The 25,553-nt window shown below is 40.2% G+C and overlaps 1 protein-coding gene across 1 annotated transcript in view; it reads right to left on the bottom strand.

Annotated features, from left to right (window-relative positions):
• Positions 1-25,553, bottom strand: part of tmtc1 (transmembrane O-mannosyltransferase targeting cadherins 1) — a 101,255-nt gene that overhangs the window by 63,179 nt on the left and 12,523 nt on the right. The window contains exon 2 of the mRNA XM_062994963.1: positions 17,417-17,594. Coding sequence (XP_062851033.1) covers positions 17,417-17,594 — 178 coding nt within the window. The remainder of the gene's footprint in view (positions 1-17,416; positions 17,595-25,553) is intronic.

A 25,553-nucleotide genomic window follows, 5' to 3' on the forward strand; every position in this document is an offset into this window, starting at 1 on the left:
ATGCCTGCAACACGCTACAACCAAATTTACTAACAATTTATCTTCTCTGTAAAAATAGCAAAGCAAAGCTGTTACGATTTACTGATGGGTGGACTCAATCGCGGGGTGTATGTCGCCCTGAGGGGGCAGAGTCGATCCGAAGCAGAACTCAGAGAACCCCTTCAAGACAAAAAATGAAACCGCGGAACGGAAAGGGGCTGGGCGAGCCCAAGCCAACTGAAAAAGAGAAGATAACAAAAGTTTCACTACTCTGAAGTGGCGAGCCCAACTAAGTACGAGATATAAAAGAAAGGGGGCTAAAGAGCCCGGTTCGCTACACCAGACACGACCAAAAGCCGAATCGTGATGCGCATTTGAAACGCGCCTCGGTGTGATTCGAACCGACGCCGTCCTATACTAACCCGCGGTGACTTAACCGGATGCGCCACAGCGCCACTAACAAATACGGCGCTGGTGAGCAATATGAAGGGCAAACAAAGGATCGCTTCTTTTGTAAATAAAGAGATTAATTCTTTCTATCTCTGACTATTTAAAGGCGATATCAAACAAAGGGGTAATTATGAAAGAAGCAGGCTAAAATATAAACCCGTCTTAACCAAAAGTGGATTAATGAGAGAATTCTAACGCGTTACGCCCACACCCGAGTGAGAGGCGATACGCTCGTGAACACCACCGATGAGTACGGAAAACCCCGAGCTCATGGGCGGGACGAACTGAGCTTGGTCTGTCTAGCGACCATGCAGAGAAAGCACAGCGAGGAACGTTAAGCGACACAACGAGCACAGGAAAAGAGAAGAGACTTAAAGGGCAAATTCCCAAGTTTAATTAGGGAAATGCATAGTAGTCACACCGGTCCTGACCTGTCCCTGAGTCACTTTGATTACCTCGACCGTAGGTCTACCGCGAACCCTCTATGAGGCCTCGCGTTACCAGTATCCCTAACGAACCGTGCAAGAGAGCACAAAAGAGGGTGTGACGGGGATGCCTGGCTAAGCGTTCCCTTAAGTACCTGCTCAGCCAGGTGTTCCCCGTTGCTGCTGATTGCGCGAGGGCGGCTTGGGCTTTGTAGTTCTGCTCCCCCTAGTAGAACTACCACGAACCCGCCCTCGGGTGGCAATGAGAGGAGTCTCACGCGCTTGGCTCCCCCTGGTGGGCACAGAGGGAGTCAAACGGCTTCTGTCCGTGCAAGCACCGGAGTCAGCTGAGTGAGACGCGGATCGGCCCCCCCTGGTGTCCACCAAGGGGACGGACCGACTCCTAACAAAAGCGATCAATTCATGAAGCAAGGTTATTTAGTGAGAAAGATGCCCTAGCATTTAGATTCCACTACATCAACATAACAAAAGATGTCTAATAAAATCAAAGCAATAAAGTAAAGTTCATTTTATCGACTTGTTTCCAATAATCATGACATGAATGCCCCAGGCTTAAATAGCAGTTGGTGCAAAATAAAAGAAATGATAGTAAGATTTCACTTCAATGCACTAGACTTGAGAGGTTTGCTATGTGGATATAAATAACCAGCAAAAGGTCTTTGTTGGAGAGTTCAAAATTCTGATCACATATAAAAGTTTGACAGCAGGTTTCATCCACCAAGAAGCTGTAGCGCAGCTATACAGAGCAGAGAACTCTTTTTTCTTCAAGATTGTATCTTACAAAAGGCAATAAACACAGAAGAGTTTATTCATCCACCTGTTTCAAGCAAAAATTGAAATTTGATAAAACCTAAAGTAGTAAAAATCACACACTGTTAAAGTGGAAAAGTGTGAAAATTGAAAAAGATGAAATCTGGTAGCACTTTTGGAATTAACAATAGTGTGGTAAGCTATTTGAAGACTGAGCAGCAATCATCTATTAACACCTGCTGGGTCGTGTCCCATGTTAATGCCAGGCTCTACTGTTCACCTTCAATTCAGTATAAGGCTGCTTTTATATAATGAACCTTTTGTGCTTTGTTCACAGTGAGGCTGAGCACATTTTGGTGCTTACAGCAGGGTTAACACCTTTTACATGATACATGGCAATACTGCTTTCTGCTGGCTGTGCCACTGAGCAGCATGAAACTAATCCAAAATATACACCAATTAGTCATAACATTAAGACCACCTTCTTGTTTCTACACTCACTGTCCATTTTATCAGCTCCACTTACCATATAGAAGCACTTTGTAGTTCTATAATTACTGACTGTAGTCCATCTGTTTCTCTGCATGCTTTGTTAGCCCCCTTGTATGCCCAGGACCACTACAGAGCAGGTATTATTTGGGTGGTGGATCATTCTCAGCACTGCAGTGACACTGACATTGTGGTGAAGTGTTAGTGTGTTGTGCTGGTATGAGTGGATCGGACACAGCAGTGCTGATGGAGTTTTTAAACACCTCACTGTCACTGCTGAAGTGAGAATAGTCAACATCGCCCTGTGACCACTGATGAAGGTCTAGAGAACCAACTCAAACAGCAGCAACAGATGAGCGATCATCTCTGACTTTACATCTACAAGGTGATCCAACTAGGTAGGAGTGTCTCATAGAGTGGACAGTGAGTGGACATGGTATTTAAGAACTCCAGCAGTGCTGCTGTGTATGTAAGTATGTAGTCAGTACATACTACAGTCAGTAATTGTAGAACTACATACAAAGTGCTTCTATATGGTAAGTGGAGCTGATTAAATGGACAGTGAGTGTAGAAACAAATAGGTGGTTTTAATGTTATGGCTGATCAGTTTATAACAGTATTGATAGGTTATTCACATGCAGTTTTGTATAAAATGCATTTAGTTTAAAACATGTGAGCTTTACAGTGCTTGCCTTTTGCAGACCTGAGAAGATAAAAAAGGGAAATATATTCATCAAACTTTATTGCTTCAATCAAAGGGCTCATTAAATGTGATTAAAGAGCTACGAAGCCACAAGTGATTCCAGGACTAGTAAACATGGGGTTAATATGAAATGCAAACCTGGTATTTTTCACACAATCCCACGGTTCTGATTTAAAATGGAATGCAACAGTTCAGCATTTTGTGAAGCAGTGAGAATCAGTTTCTCTCCACCATGTCTGTGCTTCGTTTTTGACTATGTCATATAAACAATTAGTCTCACAGGTGGTGCTTTACAGAAGTCAGCAGTAATACAAAGCTGAATAAGATTTCCCTTTGAGGCAAATCTGTGCAGAGATGCAGGTAGCAGAGTGGCGAGCTGGTGGCACCGCCCAACTCCATGGGAAGCAATGGCATGGTCAGCGCAAAAGCCTGCTCAACACTACACACATGTGAACAGTGAACACCAAATATTTTAATCACTTCTTACATAAGGTATTATAGCTCAGCATGTGTAATGTAATGGTGACATGAACTACAGGGATTTTAGGATAGCATACACAGTACAACACTGTGAGGACATGTAGGTCTTAATATTCTTAAAATTAACTGAGGCAGTCAGGCTTTGATTTAATAACTGCGGGTTCTGAGCCTATAATATACAGTATCTGAACGAGCTGTCTCCTTTGGGGAAAAAAGCCCACAATTTTAAAGACTGACCTCTATGCAGTGGGGATGAAGTACTTCTTTGCATGACTGTTTTGGTCTTACCTGACATGACAATAGAACATGCTCTTACTATGAGTCACCTACAATTTAGCAGATGTTTCAGGAGTTGAGTTTGTCAGGCTTTTTTTCTGGCAATCCTCACAAACAACGTTTGCAATTTCCTGACTGTCATCTTTTGTGGTTCTCTGGCCACTCAAACCTCTCAAGAGATCCCTAATATCTTCAGTTGCTTTAAGCTTCATTAATGCTCCAACAGTAGAAATTCGACACTCGATCAGATTTTATCACACATCATTGTATTCTCATAACAATCAATGAGTGAGAGAGTTATGCCTGAGGAAAAGTAGGCATGTGGAACCTCGTATATAAATCGTAGTGAAACAAAAAGTCATGGCTGATGTTTTAGTGTTACTAATTGGTTACTCAGGCAAGCTTAAACACATAAAATATGAATGGGAATATATTTCTGTTACATTTCACAGGTGCCATTGTATTTCACTGTATACAACACTGTCAACCTAGGGGAATAGGATTTCAGACAACCCTAAAGTGAACCATACAATTTCTCGTCTTGTTTACCTGCCTTCACTCCCATTATTAGGTTGTGTCTTCATTAAGTTTGCAGTTGTGCAAGCCAGAGAAGGTACTGTATGGTAATGTAAGTAGTTATCTATCCAGCTTGTTTAATACACCTTATTGATATCTGAGTTACTGAATTTGACTGTGTCAACTGCATATTAATAAATGCTAACATCAGCCAGTTTCTAAAAAGTTACCATGACCCTCCAAACTGTTGTTTTTATGTCTTTTTGGGGGTCCAAGTATGAAATAGGAGGGTCAACCCCCCCTCCATAATTCCAACCATGGTATTTCTAGGAAAGAAAAGCTTTTCGTTAATATTGTGTATGAAAGATCTAAAGGATAAGCAATAATAAATATTAATACAGTGGTACCTTGTAACTCAACATCCCAACTCGACACCCTTCATCAAAAAAGTTGTACCCTTTGGGTGGAATAACCATCAGATTCACTCTGAAAGCTCCACATGTATCTGTTTCGCTGCATTTTTTTCCTGTTTCACTTTTAAACTTGTGTTACAGCTCAGGGTTCTGAGAAATGTGTAAATCAGCTTTTCTGAGAGAGAGTCTAAAACGCTTATCATAAAAAAAAAAACTTAAAGTGAATTAATGTATTAAAAGAATGACATAGAAACACTAAAACTCTCTTAATTATTACTGCTTATAAGTTCTCTCCACTAATTAAGAAGCATAAGAAAACAATAAAGAAGTTAAGGTAAAGTGCAGGTTTTATTGTACTTTTAACTGATTTTTAACTGTTTTTAATTGTATTTCAGTGTTTTTATATTATATTTGTGTTACTTTCAGTGTATAAGTGTCAAAAACAACTCCATTATTTTATATTAGCCTAAAATATAATGCAGTTCCACGGGACCATAAAACACAAACAGGTTTACCAAACATCCTTATGGGAAAAAATACCTTGAAACTCAACGCCTTTTAAACTCAATGCCACTCCCAGAACCAATTGACATCGAATTTTAAGGTACCACTGTATACTAGTTTTGCATGTTCTTCTTATATCCATGTGCCCCCCAAAACTAACTACTGTAAACTGTCTCTAGGTGAAAGTGAGTGTGGAAGTGTGTCCAGGGTATATTCCTGTCCTGTGTTTCTGGGTGGCACTGTACCCACTAGAACACTGACATGAAGAGATTCTTCTTATTCGTCAGAGAAAACATTCTCTACTTCCAACATCTGTCAGGCTCTGTGTCCCATCCCCCGCTGCAGTCTGAACTCATACACCACCACAAAACACAAGCTCGGTGAGTAGCTCTCAATGTTAAATGGGCATTTTACACAAAAACCTACAGGGCACTTAAAATGCCCAGCATCACTTCTAGTGTCACAACAGTAAAAACCTGCCCAACTGTTACGCATGTGATTCTGACAGCAGCCAGATAAACAACATGCATGCAGAATTCATAAGCAGACGGGTACTGAACAGGGAATCCATAAGCTACAGAGACTCCAGGATGAATTAATACACCTCATATCATGTTTATTATTCATCACGCATAGCATCAGACTGAAGCAGGTAACCTGGCTGGTTCCAAAATCTCTGTTACAGATCTACAGATATTAATGTAGAAACATTCTCCGTAAACACCGTGCCTGAAATGTGATCGAGCTGCTGTGTGAGTAGAGTTGCTGTGTGGCCACTTACTTTTTTCAGTCGAATAATAATAAAATGATAATCCAGGTCCGATGGAATGCCTTTATTGATCATGTATGTATGTATGTATGTATGTATGTATGTATGTATGTATGTATGTATATATGTATGTACATAGTGTATGTACAGTCAAGCGGGAAAGTCTGCACACCCCGTTCACCTTCTCCACGTTTTATTACATTACAGACTCATTCTATAATAGATTAAGTTTATTTTTTGTCACAGAATTCTGCACAAAATAGCCCACAATGACAAAGTGAAAGCAGGTTTTTAGAAATTTGTGCTAATTTATTAAAAAACAAAATGTAAAATATCATATGTACACAAGTGTGCACACCCATTGATATGACACCCAAAAGTAGAGATGGGAGGAACGATCATGTATCGGTATCGGCCGATGTTTAATCAAAATATGCAATCGGCGATCGCCCGATATTTCTCAAATGTAGCCGATCCCCGAGAGCCGATCCCGATTATGGTGTTCAGCTGCATATGCGGACAGGAAACATGTCGTCAGTCTGGCAGTTTTTTACCGTATATGACACAGACTCATCCAGGACGTTTTGTAAAATTTGTAAAACCAACGTGTCTCGCGGGGGAACCAAAACAAAGACATTTAACACTACTAATCTGATACGGCACTTAAGAGTACACCATGCATGCGGCTGAATACAGTGAGTATCAGAAAACTGCGATTATTAAATGTAGACCATTAATTATTTTAACACAAAAAAACTGTAAATTAAACAGTCAATACTGCAATAATTAAACATAGCCCTTAATGTTTTAAACGAAAAAAACAGTGAATTAAACAAATACAGTGAAAATACTGCAATCATTAAATGTAGACCATTAATTATTTTAACACGGAAAAACAGTAAATTACATAAATGCAGTCAAAATTGCAGTCATTAAACTCATTATTTTAAAACGAAAAACTGCAACCATTGAAAATCCTCTAGGTGCCTTTTGGCAAACTCCAAGCGGGCCGTCATGTACCTTTCACTAAGGAGTGGCTTCCGTCTGGCCACTGTATCATAAGGTGTGATTTGTGGAGTGCTGCCTGGATGGTTGATCTTCTGATCTCCACAAGGATACACTGGGGCTCTGTCAGAGTGATTCTCGGGTTCCTGCTCACCTCCCTAGCCAAGGCCCGTCTTCCCCGATTGCTCAGTTTGGCCACGTGGCCAGGTCTAGGAAGATTTTTGGTGGTTCCAAACTTCTTCTATTTAAGAATGATGGTGGCCACTGTGCCCTTTGGGACCTGTAAAGCTGCAGCAATTTTTCTGTACCCTTCTCTAGATCTATGCCAAGGCTTGCTCTGATGTGCACTGTGTTAACTGTGGGACCTTATATAGGCAGGTGTTGGAAATCCCCAATCATGTCTAATCAATTGAATTTACCACAAGTGGACTCCAATTAAATTGTAGAAACATCTCAAGCAATATCAGTAAAAACAAAATGCACCTCAGCTCACTTTTGGGTAGAGATGGACCGATCAGTGTTTTTGAGGCCGATTCTGATCGCCGATCACCTTTCAGTGCGATCGGCCGATAGGCGATGCCGATCTATATGCCACGGCCCGCTTGGAGTTTGCCAAAAGGCACCTAGAGGATTTTCAAACCCTGAGAAACAAGATTCTCTGCCAAAGGTGCATAAACCAAGTATTAGGCTAAGGGTGTGTACAGATATGTAACCCTTAAATAGATGATTTTTGTCAGTAAATGATTTTTTCTAAACCCCGTTTCACTTTGTAATTATTGGTGATTGTGTGTAGATATTTGAGGCAAAAAATTAATTCAATCTATTATAGAATGAGTCTGTATCTTAATAAAACATGGAGAATGGGAAAGGGGTGTGCAGACTTTCCGGCTTGACTGTATATACACACACGTGTACAGTACAACTGTTCATTCAGAGCTCCTGGAGCTGAATGTGTTAGGAGCCTTGCTCAAGGGCCCAACAGTTCCAAACAAAGCCAAGTTTCAAACTCACTGCCTTCTAGTTGGTAACCCACAGCTTTACTTAAAGTCCCCTAAGAATAACTGACATTTACAGTGAATAAAGCCACAAAAATGAAGTTTAGACTGTACACTTGCATGGAGAAACAAAAAAATTGCTGGGCTATTTTTATAAATACATTAATAACAAAAGCACACACATACACGACCAGGGATGTCCCAGTAGACAGATAATTAGCTTATCAAACTTACATGCCACCTTTCATAAAAAATGTAAATTACCTGTGTTGTTGTTTTTTGGTTTTTTTTACATCCATCCTTGTTTGAGCAATAATCAGCTGCCGGTGCTGGTAAACTGTGTTTTATTGCAGATACAAGCAGACACAACAACTTTGTAATCACATTAAAATAAATGGCAGTAAAGAGTTGGGTTGGGTAAATGAAATAAATGTCAAGTTTCAACAATCAACAATGCTACTGGTAAAAACGGAATGTAATTGTATTTTTAACAAGCATATTAATATTTGAATTAGGAGCGGATCTAGACGGCTATTGATTTATTGATTGATGTGGGTTTAATGCCGCACCATACCTTAGGCCATTTTTATAGCAGGAACTGTTACAAGCTAAGCTGCATCACCGGGGATGATGGGGGGGATGGGCAGGGTGGGTGTTACAGTGCAACACTTAGCTGAGGCGATGCCTTTTTGAGTCTATATGTGTGCTTTCAGGAGCAATTAAGGAGTCTCCGCTTTTGTGCAGTTAAATATTTCCTCCATCCTAGATGCAACAGAGAGGTGTTGATTTCCGTGATGGCATGGGTGTAGCAGATCCCACAATGTGGCATGTCCTTTCCTGTATTCAGGAAGGAGTGTGTCAATGAGTGATATATCTATGCGTGATACAGCTGTGCGTGCGATCCCCACACTGGCAGTTGATGAGAAGTTGCTCGATTGGTCACGTGTGGGAAGGGGAGTGTGGTCACAGGCTCTTCTTAATCAGATCAGCAGCTGTGTAAGCGGCAGCGGATTTACAATCAGGAACGGGAAATGATTAGATTGAGAGATAAAGGGGGGAGAATCCAGAAAAAAATGATGGCAATGCATATCTGTGAACTGGAGGGTAAAATCAGAAGCCTTGTTGCAGTTGAATGGTTGAGAGTTCGAATCCCAGCTCTGCCATGCACATGCAGCCACCGTTGGGCCTTTAATCAGGGCCCTTAACCCTGTCTGTTTTTTGCTCAAACAAATTAAGCCCATATCATCAATGTGTGAATAAAATAGAATGCCATTATTTGTCTTATATACATACACCAATTAGCCATAACATTAAAACCACCTCATTGTTTCTACACTCACTTATTAGCTCCACTTACCATATAGAAGCACTTTGTAGTTCTACAATTACTGACTGTAGTCTATCTGTTTCTCTGCATGCTTAGTTAGCCCCCTTTTATGCTGTACCTAGTTGGTCCACCTTGTAGATGTAAAGTCAGAGACGATCGCTCATCTATTGCTGATGTTTGAGTTGGTCATCTTCTAGACCTTCACCAGTGGTCACAGGACGCTGCCCACGGGGCGCTGTTGGCTGGATATATTTTTGGTTGGTGGACTATTCTCAGTCCAGCTGTGCACAACACACACTAACACACCACCACCATGTCATTGTCACTGCAGTGCTGAGAATGATCCACCACCTAAATAATACCTGCTCTGTGGGGGTCCTGACCATTGAAGAACAGGGTGAAAGCAGATTATAAAGTATGTAGAAAAACAGATGGACTACAGTCAGTAATTGTAGAACTACAAAGTAAGTGGAGCTGATAAAATGGACAGTGAGTGTAGAAACAAGGAGGTGGTCATAATGTTATGCCTAATCAGTGTATACACGTGTACAGTACAACAGAATTATTTTTTTTGGCATATCCCAGCTTGTTTTTGAAAGCTGGGGTCAGAGCGCAGGGTCAGCCATTGTACAGTACCCCTGGAGTAGACAGGGTTCGCAACAGTGGCTGCATGGCAGAGCTTGGATTCAAACCCTCAACCTTTCAACCCAAAGCTCTACCTACTAGGCTCCCACTGTCCCAAAAAAGCCTAACAAAGCAGAACTAATCAGCAAGTAACATTATATATAGTTTAGTACAGAGAATAAGTGCAAGGCTAAAATGTGTGTTATTGGAATTGTAATTGGAGTCACTGGATATTGTGACTGTGTGGACGATGTTTCAAATAATTACAAATCATGCAAGCCCAGCACACACACACACACACACATCTGCTAACTGCTGGCGATCTGAAGCACTCAAGCTGTTTCTTCAACCAATTACCTAATTCTGCAGGAATTCCTCTACTGCAGCTGCAACTGAGTCAGACTCAACCCTGCCTAATAAAAATCCATAGACAGACCCACACATGGACATCATGGTCAGCTCTAATCCCTCTCATTTTTCTACTACATGCACACAGCTGCTTTGTTCATATTCCTTTGATCATGTCGGTTACTTTGCTGTGTTTCAGTACGCTTTTGCAGTGTGGACATGGTGGCAATCATTCGCAGTGCTATGCCGCCACAAAGCCTGGGATTTGAACCCCCAGACACAGGCGCCGCTGGTTTTTTACCATTACGCCACATGGGCTCATCATCAGAAGCTTGTTTAAGTGAATATGTTTGCAGCCATCGTTCATCTATTAGAAATATGACCATACCAAAGATTAGGAAGTATTGAAATTCAAGTAAAATTGTAAAATATTCATCCTCACTTTTATTGCTTTGCTTATATGATTTGTAATGAAAACATATAAAAACAGTAGAATATTTAAAAATACAGCTGCTCAGGTGGCGCAGCGGTAAAAAAAACACGTCGTATCGAATCCAGCTCTTCGAGGCCGGTTCGAGGCTGAGTGGCTGTATGAGCAACGACTGGCCGGTTGCTCAGTTGGGGGGGTGGGACAAAGAACAGGATGTGGGTCTCTCTCTGTCAGAATGCGATTACGACCTCTGCCGGCTGATTAGAGGCGCCTGCACAGAGATGAGGAAGAGTGCCCTTAGGGTGTGTCTCTCCGCATGCAACGCTAGGTGGCGCCACACTCATCAATGTGTGGGTGGCAAAAATGCATAGGGCTGCTGCCCATGTTTCGGAGGGGATATGGGTTAGCTTTGATCTCCTCGGTCAGGGAAGGGTTCGGCATAGACAGAGAGGAAGCACGATGCAAATTGAACAATTGGATGCGCTAAAGGGGGAGAAAAAGGGGAAAAATTAAAAACTAAATAAATAAATACAATTGGCCATTAAAGCTAATGTTGGATTTTGAAGTTGTGAAGATAATATTTATAATACAGGATTTTAACGTTATGTTTTACACACTGTGGTTACATTCATGACAGGACAGGTAATTACTGGTTACACAAGATTCATCAGTTCAAGTTTAACGTCAAACACAGTCATAGACAATTTAGTATCTCCAATTCACCTGACTGCATGTCTTTAGACTGTGGGAGGAAACTGGAGCTCCCGGAGGAAACCCATGCAGACATAGGGAGGACATGCAAACTCCACAAGGGAATCAAACCCAGGACCTTCTTGCTGTGAGGCGACAGTGCTACCCACTGTGCCGCCTGATTATCAGCAGATAACATCCCCTCAATGACTTTCCCTAGAGTGACCTCAGATAATCACAAAGTTTGTGATAAATGACAAGTCGTTTCTCAATGCATAATATAACAGGGTTTTAAACTGAATGAAGCTGCCTTATTTTAGGGGTTTAATGAAGACAGGTCAATCTGACCCTTAAAACAAGAGGAGTATTCAGCATGTAACGACTACACAAAGGGTTAACTAGAACAAGCACTGATTGTACCTCAGCTCTACACATCTACTCCTGCTTCATACTTAGTCCAACTAAAAAACTAAACCTAGTCTCTTCTCTTATGGCATGACATCACGCTTGCTTGTTGGTGGGAGTGAGCAGAGAGGAAGTGAAACAGATGGTCAGCAGGTTGTGTGTTGAGGCCAGCACATTGTCCACAGAGAGCGCCAGTATCACTGAATAGAGCCTTTCAGCTCAGGAACCTCAAGCAAGTGTAAATCAATGCTGTTAACGCCGCGAGCGGACAGCTAAAGGGAGTGCTTTTAGAATTCTAGTTTTGACTTGTTTTTAATTTTAACAAATGTACAGAACAAGTCTAACAAGATTAGAGCTCATGTGGTAACCTTTGCAAAATATTCACTAAAAACTTTCAAATTATATTGAAAGACACACGGTCGCCTCCACACTCACACTCACACTGACACACACACACACACACACACACACACACACACACACACACACACACACACACACACTTGCTCACACAAACTCAAACACATTCGCATGGCCACACATATTCCCACTCAAACTTACATGGACAGACACCCACACACACCCCCACACACAGTGATACACACAACTGGGTCTCCTCTGTGTAAAAGTTTACTTCTGAGACCGAATATGTTTGTGCAGACAGTAATTACGCCTCCTCCCAATCGATCAAAACGACAAGAGTGTGAGAATATACAGTCCTTGATACACAGACTTTCCTCTCTCACGCCTGTAGGAGTGAGAATGTCTTTCTCATTTGTGTAGGAACGATGAGTTACAGCTGCTGTTTGCTGCTTATGATGTAGGATGTTTATCTGATCTGGCTTCGGCTCATGTGCCACGGCCAGGTTCCATCAGCGTCTAGAGTAACGCTACCATTCAATTTTACACACGCCCACACACGCTTTCTGTTTCTCTCCATTTTCCCTTAATAGCCAGATGGCCTTTCATAGCCTGTGATTACACATTATATAATATAAAATTTAATAACAACAATAAAGTTAGACTCTTAGCAAGACAAAAACATTTAATTTTTGTTTTTAGTTTTTACATTACAACTATTCTTTTTAAATTTTTTTTTATTATTATTATTTTTTTTAATAATTTAGCGCATCCAATTTCATCCCATCAATCATCCTCTCACTAATGCCGGTCCCTGCTCCTGGTCGGGGCTGACGAGGCCGTTCCACGCCTCCTCCGACACGTGCACAGCCAATCGACCGTCTTATCACCCACACTTGACGAGTGCACCGTGCCACCTGAGCGGGTTCATTACAACTATTTTTAGTAAAAAAATAAAATAAAATAAAATAAAAAAAATTATAATAATAAATCAAATAAAAGTTTTGGTTATGTTTGTTTCTTTTGTTATTATTGTTTTTGGGTCTTTGTGTAAAGTAATAATACCTGTACATTGTAAGACCTTGCAGAAAAGGTTTAAAATCTCTGCCTTACATTATTAACTTATATAAATAATTTTACACTATATACCATGTGCCAAAAAGTGAATACAAGTTTGTGCTTCAAGAAGAGAAACCGGTACGTCTCGTGTTATGAGGCCGTGTCTGTGGTAAAGGAGTACAATATAAATGTAGATATACACTGATCAGCCATAACATTAAAACCACCTCCTTGTTTCTACACACACTGTCCATTTTATCAGCTCCACTTACCTTATAGAAGCACTTTGAAGTTCTACAATTATTGATTGTAGTCCATCTGTTTCTCTACATACTGTTTTAGCCTGCTTTTACCCTGTTCTTCAATGGTCAGGACCCCCACAGGACCACCACAGAGCAGGTATTATTTGGGTGGTGGATCATTCTCAGCACTGCAGTGACACTGACATGGTGGTGGCGTGATCAGACACAGCAGCACTGCTGGAGTTTAAATACCGTGTCCACTCACTGTCCATTCTAACAGACACTTCTACCTAGTTGGTTCACCTTGTAGATGTAAAGTCAGAGACGATCGCTCATCTATTGCTGCTGTTTGAGTTGGTCATCTTCTAGACCAGGGGTGGGCAATTAAATTTTCCAAGGGGCCACGTAAGAAACTGGGACTGTTGTGGAGGGCCGGACCAATAAGGTGAACTTAATTCTGCTCAATATTAATTTTATCTCTTTATCTACATTTACATTACATTTTCAGCATTTAGCAGATGCCTTTATCTAAATCGATTTACAATATAGTTACAGTATACAGTCTGAGCAATTGAGGGTTAAGGGCCTTGCTCAAGGGCCCAACAGCAGCAACCTGGCAGTGGTGGGGCTTGAACAAGCAACCTTCTAATTACTAGTCCACTAACCGCTAGGCTACAACTTCCCACTCTTTATAAAAAAGCAGTACATTGTACAGTTCTTATAAGCTGTTAATGTTTAGATGTTACAATCAGAAAGGTGCAGGTTTTTAAACTTTACACTATTTTGTTTTGAGTCTAATGAGTCTCATTTGTTTTTCAGTCCTTTGTTATTGTTGGATATTCTTTTTAAAATCACAAAGCTGGTCCTGACTGCTTCAGTTCTGGATGTGTTAAACTTTATAAAAAGTCCTTGTTGCTTTTGCAGTTTAGTTAGTGAAGCTTCAGGTGTGATGCTCTGCATCGTTCATGTTCTTATATTTCTGTTTAGTACCGTAACAGTGATTTAGAGCCTAAATTCTGATCCTTTACCAGCGTTACATCTGACTTCAGAACTTCATGTCTTGTTAAAAACTCCACCGTCAGTCACACTCAGTTCTGTTCGCATTACGGTACACACGTAAATCGAAACTTGCGGATATTTAAAGACACAGCGCTCCCGTCAAAATCAATCCTGTTGTAATACATGTTTGATGTACATTTATTTACATCTAAATTGTAATTGCCACGGACCTCATGCGGGCCGGTTGGGGATGTCTCATGCGGGCCGTACAATGCCCAGGTCTGTTCTAGACCTTCATCAGTGGTCACAGGACGCTGCTCACGGGGCGCTGTTGGCTGGATATATTTTTGGTTGGTGGACTATTCTCAGTCCAGCAGTGACAGTGAGGTGTTTAAAAACTCCATTAGCATTGCTGTGTTTTATCCACTCATACCAGCACAACACACACTAACACACCACCACCATGTCAGTGTCACTGCAGTGCCGAGAATGATCCACCACCCAAATAATACCTGCTCCGTGGTGGTCCTGTGGGGGTCCTGACCACTGAAGTACAGCATGAAAGGGGGCTAACAAAGCATGCAAAGAAACAGATGGACTACAGTCAGTAATTGTAGAACTACAAAGTGCTTCTATATGGTAAGTGGAGATGATCAAATGGACAGTGAGTGTAGAAACAAGGAGGTGGTTTTCATGTTATGGCTGATCGGTGTACATTATAAATATACAGTAAAAATGTGGCATTTTGAAACCAAACACAGAATTTAGCCTCCAAGAAAAACAACAAATTGTCCAAGACCTAAAAGGCAGACTGCAATCACAGCAGGATACGTTACAATCGGCCCTTTGAGGGCCACTATAATGTAGATGTGGCCCTCGGTGAAAATGAGTTTGACACCCCTGCTATATACCATCAGCCAGCCGGGTGTCTACAAAGAAAACTGGCTATGTCTGAGGAGGCAAGGCCAAAGCCCTGTGATGGATTGACGCCCAGTCCAGGGTACTCCTGCCTTGCTCCCGGTGGTTTCAAGAGCAAACGGGCCTGCCACAACCCTGACCAGGATAAAGCAGTTGATAAAAATACAATAAAAAAGTATGCCAAAAAAATACCAGAATGAGTGAATAAAATTAAAGTAAAATTGAAAACACCACAGTGTCCTTCTGCCATTCAGAAGAAAATCAAGTCAGCTAACTTGCTTCTAGTGGTTACAATGCTTACATTTATCTCACAGTTAAACCATTACATTCACAGAGATGTTTTATAGTGCTTAGATGTGTTAAAATCTAATTATATAAATGTTTCCTTGTATTGGTACATTTTTGTGAATAAACTGAAACTGGGTCTCCTTTGTTCATGGAAAAAAAAACTAAGCATGAAATGCTGACAGATTAAAAGTCAGTGGGAGTACTGTGCATCATGACGTGCACTTTTTTCACAAAAGAGCCAAAAAAGTGAATGTCATTTCAAGTATTCTAGCCACTGGGTTGGTATAACAGTGTAGAACTGATAGGTTTTAATATATTCTGGTGTTATAATTAATTGTTGCAGTGTACACATTTTTTTTAAATCAACATGTATTCTACAAATAAAAACTGGTGCCCCGTCCAGGGTAGTGCTGGACAATAATTTGATATCGATATATATCGCGATAGAAAATGTTTCAATAACGGTGATATGATTTTTAAACAAATTCGATCGATATGCAGATGAGTCTCATCAGTACACACAAGTTTGCAATCAAATGATCAAGTATTGCAAAGGAATATCTTTGAAATTCTGTTAAGGTTATAGGCTATATTTTAGTTTTTCACAGGGAATATGAGAAAAAATAAAAAGTTTATTATGCTAGGCTTGATGTAATTCTACATGGCACTCACTGCCTGTATAGGTAAACAAGTGAGTGACCAAAACACTACTAGATCAACAGCTACTAGCCACATACAAAAATAAGGTATCAGACAGTTTCTGTGCCACCCCTGTGTGAGCAGTGGTCTCAGTCTGGCCACCCCTATGGAAATTGTCTGGCTTTGCCACTGTCCACAGTTGAAAAAGAAGCAGATGAAATAGCTGATAAGAGATGAAGGACTAATTCAGTGGTGTATTCAGCTTGTATTTCTTGCCAGAAACCAGAAAAGAGGTTTGCAGGTACAGCCATCCAATTTTGGTGTTTTATATCGGAATTATATCGTATCGACCGAAAATAGGAGTTATATCGTGATATAAATTTTAGCCATATCGTCCAGCCCTAGTCCAGGGTGGTACTATGTGCCTTGCTACCACTGAAAAGCTGGGATAGGCTCCAGCACCACCTCCCCCACGACCCTAATTGGATAAGCGGTTAAGAAAGTAAGTGAGTGAGTGAGTGAGTGAGTATTCTACAAATATTCACTTTTAATCAATTGTGTATGTTGATAACCCATACTAGGTATCTGTACCAGGGTTACTTAATGTCAGTTCTAAAGTTCTTCTAGAGCTTTACACTTTCCATGCTTTCAACACGTCAAATTCAGCTCATTTACTAATCATTAAACCCTTAATGATTTGGACCAGTTATATTAGGAGCAGAAAAAACTTGAACCCCAGGTCTGAAAGACAGTGGGTTTCCAGGTCCATAGAGGAAAAAACAGCATCTACACAACAAATGCAGGCCTAAAGTTACAGAAATTCTTATGTTACTTACACACAGTAATAGTGGAATTTTTATTTAATTTTCATTAACCACTTTATCCAGATCAGAGCCGTGACAAAACCTGGACTGTCCATCACAAGGCCATCCACCCTAAAACAGAACCTGTCACAATTGTATAGACGCCTGGTCAGCCGATAAATCAGAGATTGAATCTCAGCAGTGGTAAGCCAGTGTACTAGACCTCTGCGCCACCTTAATGGCATTTAAAAAAAAAATTTGGATATAAAGTAGCCTTCAACAATTCGTGGCAAATTCAAGGAGACACACAGACTTCACCTTATAACTTAAAAATGGCCAGCAAATCATCTCATTATTCAAAACTCACCTCCCTGCTACTTTTTCTTACTGCACACACATGAGCAAATTAACAGCCTGCAGCCGTTCTTGACATGCATTCAGCAAGTCTTAAAAGCAAAAGGTCATAACTATAAGTAGTGGGAACATGCAAATATAGCTATATGACTTACTGCTTCTGTGTGGATGGGATGGACTGTGAAGAGGAGTGCCGTGAGAAAAGCCAGACGTCCATCCTTGAATACACAGCGTTTGCATGTGTGCATGAGAAGTGTGGTCACCACGCAGTGCAGACACATGTTCACCAAGTGGAAATAAAACGGATTCATTCCACCCAGCAGAATGTTCAACCTGCAGAAACAGAGACAAAGAGGCCAGGTGTTAGTCAGGTACATGCAGACACCCTGACAAGCTCTACAGCTAACACACAATTTTACGCCCACACCGATGGGCTCTGTGGCCGCTGGGGTCGTGCTGAGAGACGGAACAAGCTTGTGAAAGTGGCTGAAAAGCTCTGCATGAAAAGATCTGTCTATACTAAGAAGACTGTCTGATTATTTCAACTGTCAGTCATTAGTCGATGGACTATTATTATTAATAATAATATTAAAAAATATAATATTAAGTATTATTATTCAATACTACTACTAGTACTACTACTGATAAAATAATATTAAGTGTACTACTACTACTTATAATAATAACAATAATAAAACACCAATCAGGCATAACATTATGACAACCTTCCTAATATTGTGTTGGTTCCCCTTTTGCTGCCTAAACAGCCCTGACCCATCAAGGCATTTACATTTACATTTTCAGCATTTAGCAGACGCTTTTATCCAAAGCGACTTACACAATGGCATGGACTCCTCTAGACCCCTGTAGGTGTGCTGTGGTATTTGGCACCAAGATGTTAGCAGCAGATCCTATAACTCCTGTAAGTTGTAAGGTGGGGCCTCCATGGATCGGACTTGATTGTCCAGAACATCCCACAGATGCTCAATTGGATTGAGATCTGGGGAATTTGGAGGCCAAGTCAACACCTCAAACTCCTTGTGCTCCTCAAACCATTCCTGAACCTTTTTTGCTTTGTGGCAGGGCGCATTATCCTGCTGAAAGAGGCCACGGCCATCAGGGAATACTGTTTCCATGAAAGGGTGTACATGGTCTGCAACAACGCTTAGGTAGGTGGTACAGTGGGGTCAAAAAGTATTTAGTCAGCCACTGATTGTGCAGGTTCTCCTACTTAGAAAGATGAGAGAGGTCTGTAATTTTCATCATAGGTACACTTCAACTATGAGAGACAAAATGAGAAAAAAAAATCCAGGAAATCACATTGTAGAATTTTTAAAGAATTTATTTGTAAATTATGGTGGAAAATAAGTATTTGGTCAATAACAAACAAGCAAGATTTCTGGCTCTCAACCAAGATTTCTTTAAGAAGCTCTTCTGTCCTCCACTCGTTACCTGTATTAATGGCACCTGTTTGACCTCGTTATCTGTATAAAAGACACCTGTCCACAGCCTCAAACAGTCAGACTCCAAACTCAACCATGGACAAGACCAAAGAGCTGTCGAAGGACACCAGGAAGAAAATTGTAGACCTGCACCAGGCTGGGAAGAGTAAATCTACAATAGGCAAGCAGGATGGTGTGAATAAATCAACTGTGGGAACAATTGTAAGAAAATGGAAGACATACAAGACCATTGATAATCTCCCTTGGGGTCAAGATCTCATCCCGTGGGGTCAAAATGATCATGAGAACGGTGAGCAAAAATCCCAGAACTACACGGAGGGACCTGATGAATGACCTGCAGAGAGCTGGGACCAAAGTAACAAAGGCTACCATCAGTAATACACTACGTCGAGAGGGACTCAAATCCTGCAGTGCCAGGCGTGTCCCCCTGCTTAAGCCAGTACATGTCCAGGCCCGTCTGAAGTTTGCCAGAGAGCATATGGATGATCCAGAAGAGGATTGGGAGAATATCATGTGGTCAGATGAAACCAAAATGGAACTTTTTGGTAAAAACTCAACTCGTCGTGTTTGGAGGAAGAAGAAGAACCCAAGAACACCATACCTACTGTGAAGCATGGGGGTGGAAACATCATGCTTTGGGGCTGTTTTTCTGCAAAGGGGACAGGGCGACTGATCCGTGTTAAGGGAAGAATGAACGGGGCCATGTATCGTGAGATTTTAAGCCAAAACCTCCTTCCATCAGTGAGAGCATTGAAGATGGAACGTGGCTGGGTCTTCCAGCATGACAATGATCCCAAACACACCGCTCGGGCAACGAAGGAGTGGCTCCGTAAAAAGCATTTCAAGGTCCTGCAGTGGCCTAGCCAGTCTCCAGACCTCAACCCCATAGAAAATTTGTGGAGGGAGTTGAAAGTCCGTGTTGCCCAGCGACAGCCCCAAAACATCACTGCTCTAGAGGAGATCTGCATGGAGGAATGGGCCAAAATACCAGCTACAGTGTGTGCAAACCTGGTGAAGACTTACAGGAAACGTTTGACCTCTGTCATTGCCAACAAAGGTTATGTTACAAAGTATTGAGTTGAACTTTTGTTATTGACCAAATACTTATTTTCCACCATAATTTACAAATAAATTATTCAAAAATCCTACAATGTGATTTCCTGGATTTTTTTTTCTCATTTTGTCTCTCATAGTTGAAGTGTACCTATGATGAAAATTACAGACCTCTCTCATCTTTCTAAGTAGGAGAACTTGCACAATCAGTGGCTGACTAAATACTTTTTGGCCCCACTGTACATGTCAAAGTAACATCCACATGGATGGCAGGTTCAAGGTTTCCCAGCAGAACATTGCCCAAAGCATCACACTGCCTTCCCCGGCTTGCCTTCTTCCCATAGTGCATCCTGGTGCCATGTGTTCCCCAGGTAAGCGACGCACACGCACCCGGCCAGCCACGTGATGTAAAAGAAAACGTGATTCATCAGACCAGGCCACCTTCTTCCATATACGTAGATATACTTACTGTATAATAATAATAACAATTATTATTAAGTGCTTATTATTAAGTAGAATTAAGTGTTATTATTAAGTACTACTACTAATAATATTAATAAGAAGTACTATTACTGATAATAATAATAATAATTTTACTACTACTAACTACTTCTACTACTACTAATAGTAATAATAGTAATAAATATTATTTTTAAGTACTACTACTACTTCCACTACTACTACCACTTCTACTAATAATAACAATAACAAATATTATTATCAAGTACTACTACTACTTCCACTACTACTACCACTTCTACTAATAATAACTAATAATAATAATTAATAATAATAATAATAATAACAGGTAACAAAAATAAAACAATCCACTATTCTTTACCACATTTCTGCTATTAACCTGCTGCTATGAGCTGCATTATAGATTGACTTTTTTTATTGGCAGATGCTATTTGCACCCCTGGTGTAAGCAGCAAAGTGTACAATTTGCACCCTGGTGTAAACAGCAATTTATACTATTTACACCCAGGTGTAAATATCACAAGATTACAAATAATTTCGCTATTTTTTATATTATTTTCAGATTGTGTAATATTTTCAGATTGTATTATTTACATTATACATTATCTACACTCAGGTGTAAAATAGCAATATATACTGACATGCCAAAAGTGTAAATGTAAAAAAAGTCTTGGTACAGGAACTAGTATCATGTTAGGTACTCCTTTAGCCTGGCTAAGTGCAGCAGGCATTGGTTCCACAAGTGGACGGAAATATCTGGAGGGGTCAGTATTTGTAGGTGCAGGATCTCTGGTCCCTCTATGACATATTCCCAGTACATGTGACACTGGGACCTACCACCCGTCTGGTACCCACAATCTTGCCTCACTCAAACTCCATTAATTCGCATCGCCTTGCCATGAGCACACTGGCCAGTGGTCAGCCTTACTTACAAGATAATACCTCACAACTTGGGCATTCCCAAGTCGTCCCCAGGTAATGCCACTTCATGATCAATTTACTGCTATCTCTTGACCTTTAGCATGTCCATGTATAGTGTTTATATACTGGTGTGAAACTGAAAAATATACAACCTGAAGCAAACAGCAATTTATACATCCATGTGTAAAAAGTGATGTATTTGTTTGTACCCTAATATAAAGAGAAATATATACCATTCACACCTTTGTGTAACTGTCTAATAATAAGACTAAGCTTTTTAGCTATCCTTTTGCCAATAAGCATCACACTGCCTTCCCCGGCTTGCCTTCTTCCCATAGTGCATCCTGGTGCCATGTGTTCCCCAGGTAAGCGACGCACACGCACCCGGCCAGCCACGTGATGTAAAAGAAAACGTGATTCATCAGACCAGGCCACCTTCTTCCATATACGTAGATATACTTACTGTATAATAATAATAACAATTATTATTAAGTGCTTATTATTAAGTAGAATTAAGTGTTATTATTAAGTACTACTACTAATAATATTAATAAGAAGTACTATTACTGATAATAATAATAATAATTTTACTACTACTAACTACTTCTACTACTACTAATAGTAATAATAGTAATAAATATTATTTTTAAGTACTACTACTACTTCCACTACTACTACCACTTCTACTAATAATAACAATAACAAATATTATTATCAAGTACTACTACTACTTCCACTACTACTACCACTTCTACTAATAATAACTAATAATAATAATTAATAATAATAATAATAATAACAGGTAACAAAAATAAAACAATCCACTATTCTTTACCACATTTCTGCTATTAACCTGCTGCTATGAGCTGCATTATAGATTGACTTTTTTTATTGGCAGATGCTATTTGCACCCCTGGTGTAAGCAGCAAAGTGTACAATTTGCACCCTGGTGTAAACAGCAATTTATACTATTTACACCCAGGTGTAAATATCACAAGATTACAAATAATTTCGCTATTTTTTATATTATTTTCAGATTGTGTAATATTTTCAGATTGTATTATTTACATTATACATTATCTACACTCAGGTGTAAAATAGCAATATATACTGACATGCCAAAAGTGTAAATGTAAATGTAAAAAAAGTCTTGGTACAGGAACTAGTATCATGTTAGGTACTCCTTTAGCCTGGCTAAGTGCAGCAGGCATTGGTTCCACAAGTGGACGGAAATATCTGGAGGGGTCAGTATTTGTAGGTGCAGGATCTCTGGTCCCTCTATGACATATTCCCAGTACATGTGACACTGGGACCTACCACCCGTCTGGTACCCACAATCTTGCCTCACTCAAACTCCATTAATTCGCATCGCCTTGCCATGAGCACACTGGCCAGTGGTCAGCCTTACTTACAAGATAATACCTCACAACTTGGGCATTCCCAAGTCGTCCCCAGGTAATGCCACTTCATGATCAATTTACTGCTATCTCTTGACCTTTAGCATGTCCATGTATAGTGTTTATATACTGGTGTGAAACTGAAAAATATACAACCTGAAGCAAACAGCAATTTATACATCCATGTGTAAAAAGTGATGTATTTGTTTGTACCCTAATATAAAGAGAAATATATACCATTCACACCTTTGTGTAACTGTCTAATAATAAGACTAAGCTTTTTAGCTATCCTTTTGCTTGAACCCTTATTTCTGTTAAGCTGCTTTGTGACAATGAGGCTTGTCACACATGAAAAAAAGTACATTTAAATTATCAGTGGTGACACTGATAATTCCAAAGAGCTTTTGTTGGAAGTGTTCAAACTTTCAAAGTGGCGCTTTTTCTGCAACTCCGCCCTACAGCAGAGCAGTCGTTGGTAGACATGCGCAGTTGAGTTTGTTTGCTCTTTTTCTTTTTGGGGTACGAATAGCTGTACTGTGTGGGGAATGCTATGTGTACCCGGGTGCAAATAGACACTGTTTTTTATTTCCCTTCTTGTCTGGCATGCAGTACTAACATACTAGTTAGTAAGAACAATGACAAATGACACTTCCTTTTCTGATTATAAAAGTGTGTGTGTGTGTGTGAGTGAGAGAGAGACAGAGAGAGAGAAATGAGGGCAGAGAGAGGCATATTAACTGTGGGTGGGTGTGGGTGTACTGTGCTCTCGCTGCTTAAAGTTCAGTGCTGAATGAACTGCACAGCACAGTAGTGTACAGAATACAGATGCTCCAACATCTGCATCTGTAACCAACAGCAGCATGTACAGTTACATCTAGACACTGTTTTACATAAAGCTGCAGTTTACTCAGGTGTGAATATTTCTTTTCTCTTACGTATATCTACGTTTAGGAGTAAATGTCTTACCTAACAAAGTTTACCCTTAAAGTTATGCCTCACTTTTGTGCTTAAAATTTAAACACAATTATTATATAGCCAAATTTATGTGAACACCTCTCCTCAACCTAAGCTTTAGGTTGTTTTGCTGGCAAGTATGTAAATTAAACTATATAATTTATAAGCTTTTATGTTTTTGGCAACAGTTCAGAGTTCAAAAAGTCCACTAGTCTACAAGTCACATGCCTTTTGTCCATGTATTTTTAATTTACAGAAAGAACACAGTTATGATGTTTACGGTTTTTTTATTATGAACAATTCTTTAAGTTGGACGGTATGACTCGGTGGGTAACACTGTCACCTCACAGCAAGAAGGGCCTGAGTTCGATTCCCAAGTGGACTGGGTCCTTTCTGTGTGGAGTATGCATGTCCTCCTGTGTCTGCGTGGGTTTCCTCTGGGTACTCAGATTTTCTCCCACAGTCCGAAGACATGCAGTCAGGTTAAGTGGAGATACTAAAAAGGTGTGTGTGTAGTGTTACGGTGTGAATGTGTTTGGGTGTGTCTGCCCTGCGATGGACTGGCCAGGGTGTTTCTGTGTGTCTTGCTCCCTTTGAGAGCTGGGATAGGCTCCAGCAACCCTAAATAGCATAAGCAGCTTAGAAAGTGAGTAAGAGTGAAAAGTGAATTCTTTAAATCTACCGTCTAATGTAATTTGAACTGTCTATGCAAGCACAGTTTTAATCTAAAAAAAAATAAAGTAAGATCTGGTCCTAATTGCTACATGTTATTTAAAGTTGAATTTGTGTAGGTCAACAACTGTAAGGCACATTAGATATTAAGTGTACTGTGCTGTCAACCGCGATTAATTAAAAAGCCAAGGTCACCGTGCCCTATAGACTGTATTAAATGCTGGATTCAAAATACATAAATTGCAAGGTGCTAGGGTTGGGTGGTATGACGGTACATTCGGTATATCGTCTTTGATTACTCATACTGCATGGATTTTTCATATACCGCCATACTGTAACATAATTAATTTTAACAGCTGTAGCTGTATCATATAATATTGAGCACTATGGAGCACTGTGCAGATTAAGGTGAATATAGTGAAAAAAATAAACAAAAACAGATGGAAGATAAAGAGGGGAAGACCTAATATGCACCGGAACAACCCGCCAAAGAAAAGAGGCGTGTCGGCAGTTTAGAACAGACTAAAACACATACTACACATACTATACTATTCTAAATGGTTTGTTGAGCCACGGCTGTTGCAAACAACGACATTACAAACGCAGTAACAATCCACATATGCAAGGACACGATTCCTTTATAGACAATCGAGAAAGAAGCTTTCAGAGCAATAATTAAAACACTGGATTCCAGGTATGTTTTACGGGGTGAAAACACTTTCATGTTAGTCGCTATTCCAACGTTATAAGCGAACTAGAATCAGATATATTTAAAGTCATCCACTTTTCAAACATGTCAGTGTCACTGCAGTGCTGAGAATGACCCACCACCCAAATAATACCTACTCTGTGACCATTGAAGAACAGCATGAAAGGGGGTTAACAAAGCATGCAGAAAAACAGATGGACTACAGTCAGTAATTGTAGAACTACAAAGTGCTTCTATATGGTAAGTGAAGCCGATAACATGGACAGTGAATGTAGAATCAAGGAGGTGGTTTTAATTTTATGGCTGATCAGTGTATATTGTGTCATTTTGTGGGGCTAAGCAAAGCATATAATACTCAAAACCTTCATTATATACATGGTGAAATGTACTTATGACAGTAGAATAAACCACAGACATACAAAAACAACCCAGTCATACCAAAAAAAAATACCGTGATACAAATTTTTGGTCATACCGTCCAGCCCTACAAGGTGCTCATAATGTCATATGTATATTTATCTAAGTAAAAACAGCAAACCACTATTCTTGCGAGTCAGGCCACCATTCTTTTAATGGCATTTGTGGTCTGGAGCATGTCAGATGTGTGCAGTTTTGAAAACAGCTGCTTAGAACGTTTCTTTGT

The sequence above is a fragment of the Trichomycterus rosablanca genome, chromosome 1 (assembly GCF_030014385.1).
Source record: "Trichomycterus rosablanca isolate fTriRos1 chromosome 1, fTriRos1.hap1, whole genome shotgun sequence".
NCBI classification, from domain to species: domain Eukaryota; kingdom Metazoa; phylum Chordata; class Actinopteri; order Siluriformes; family Trichomycteridae; genus Trichomycterus; species Trichomycterus rosablanca.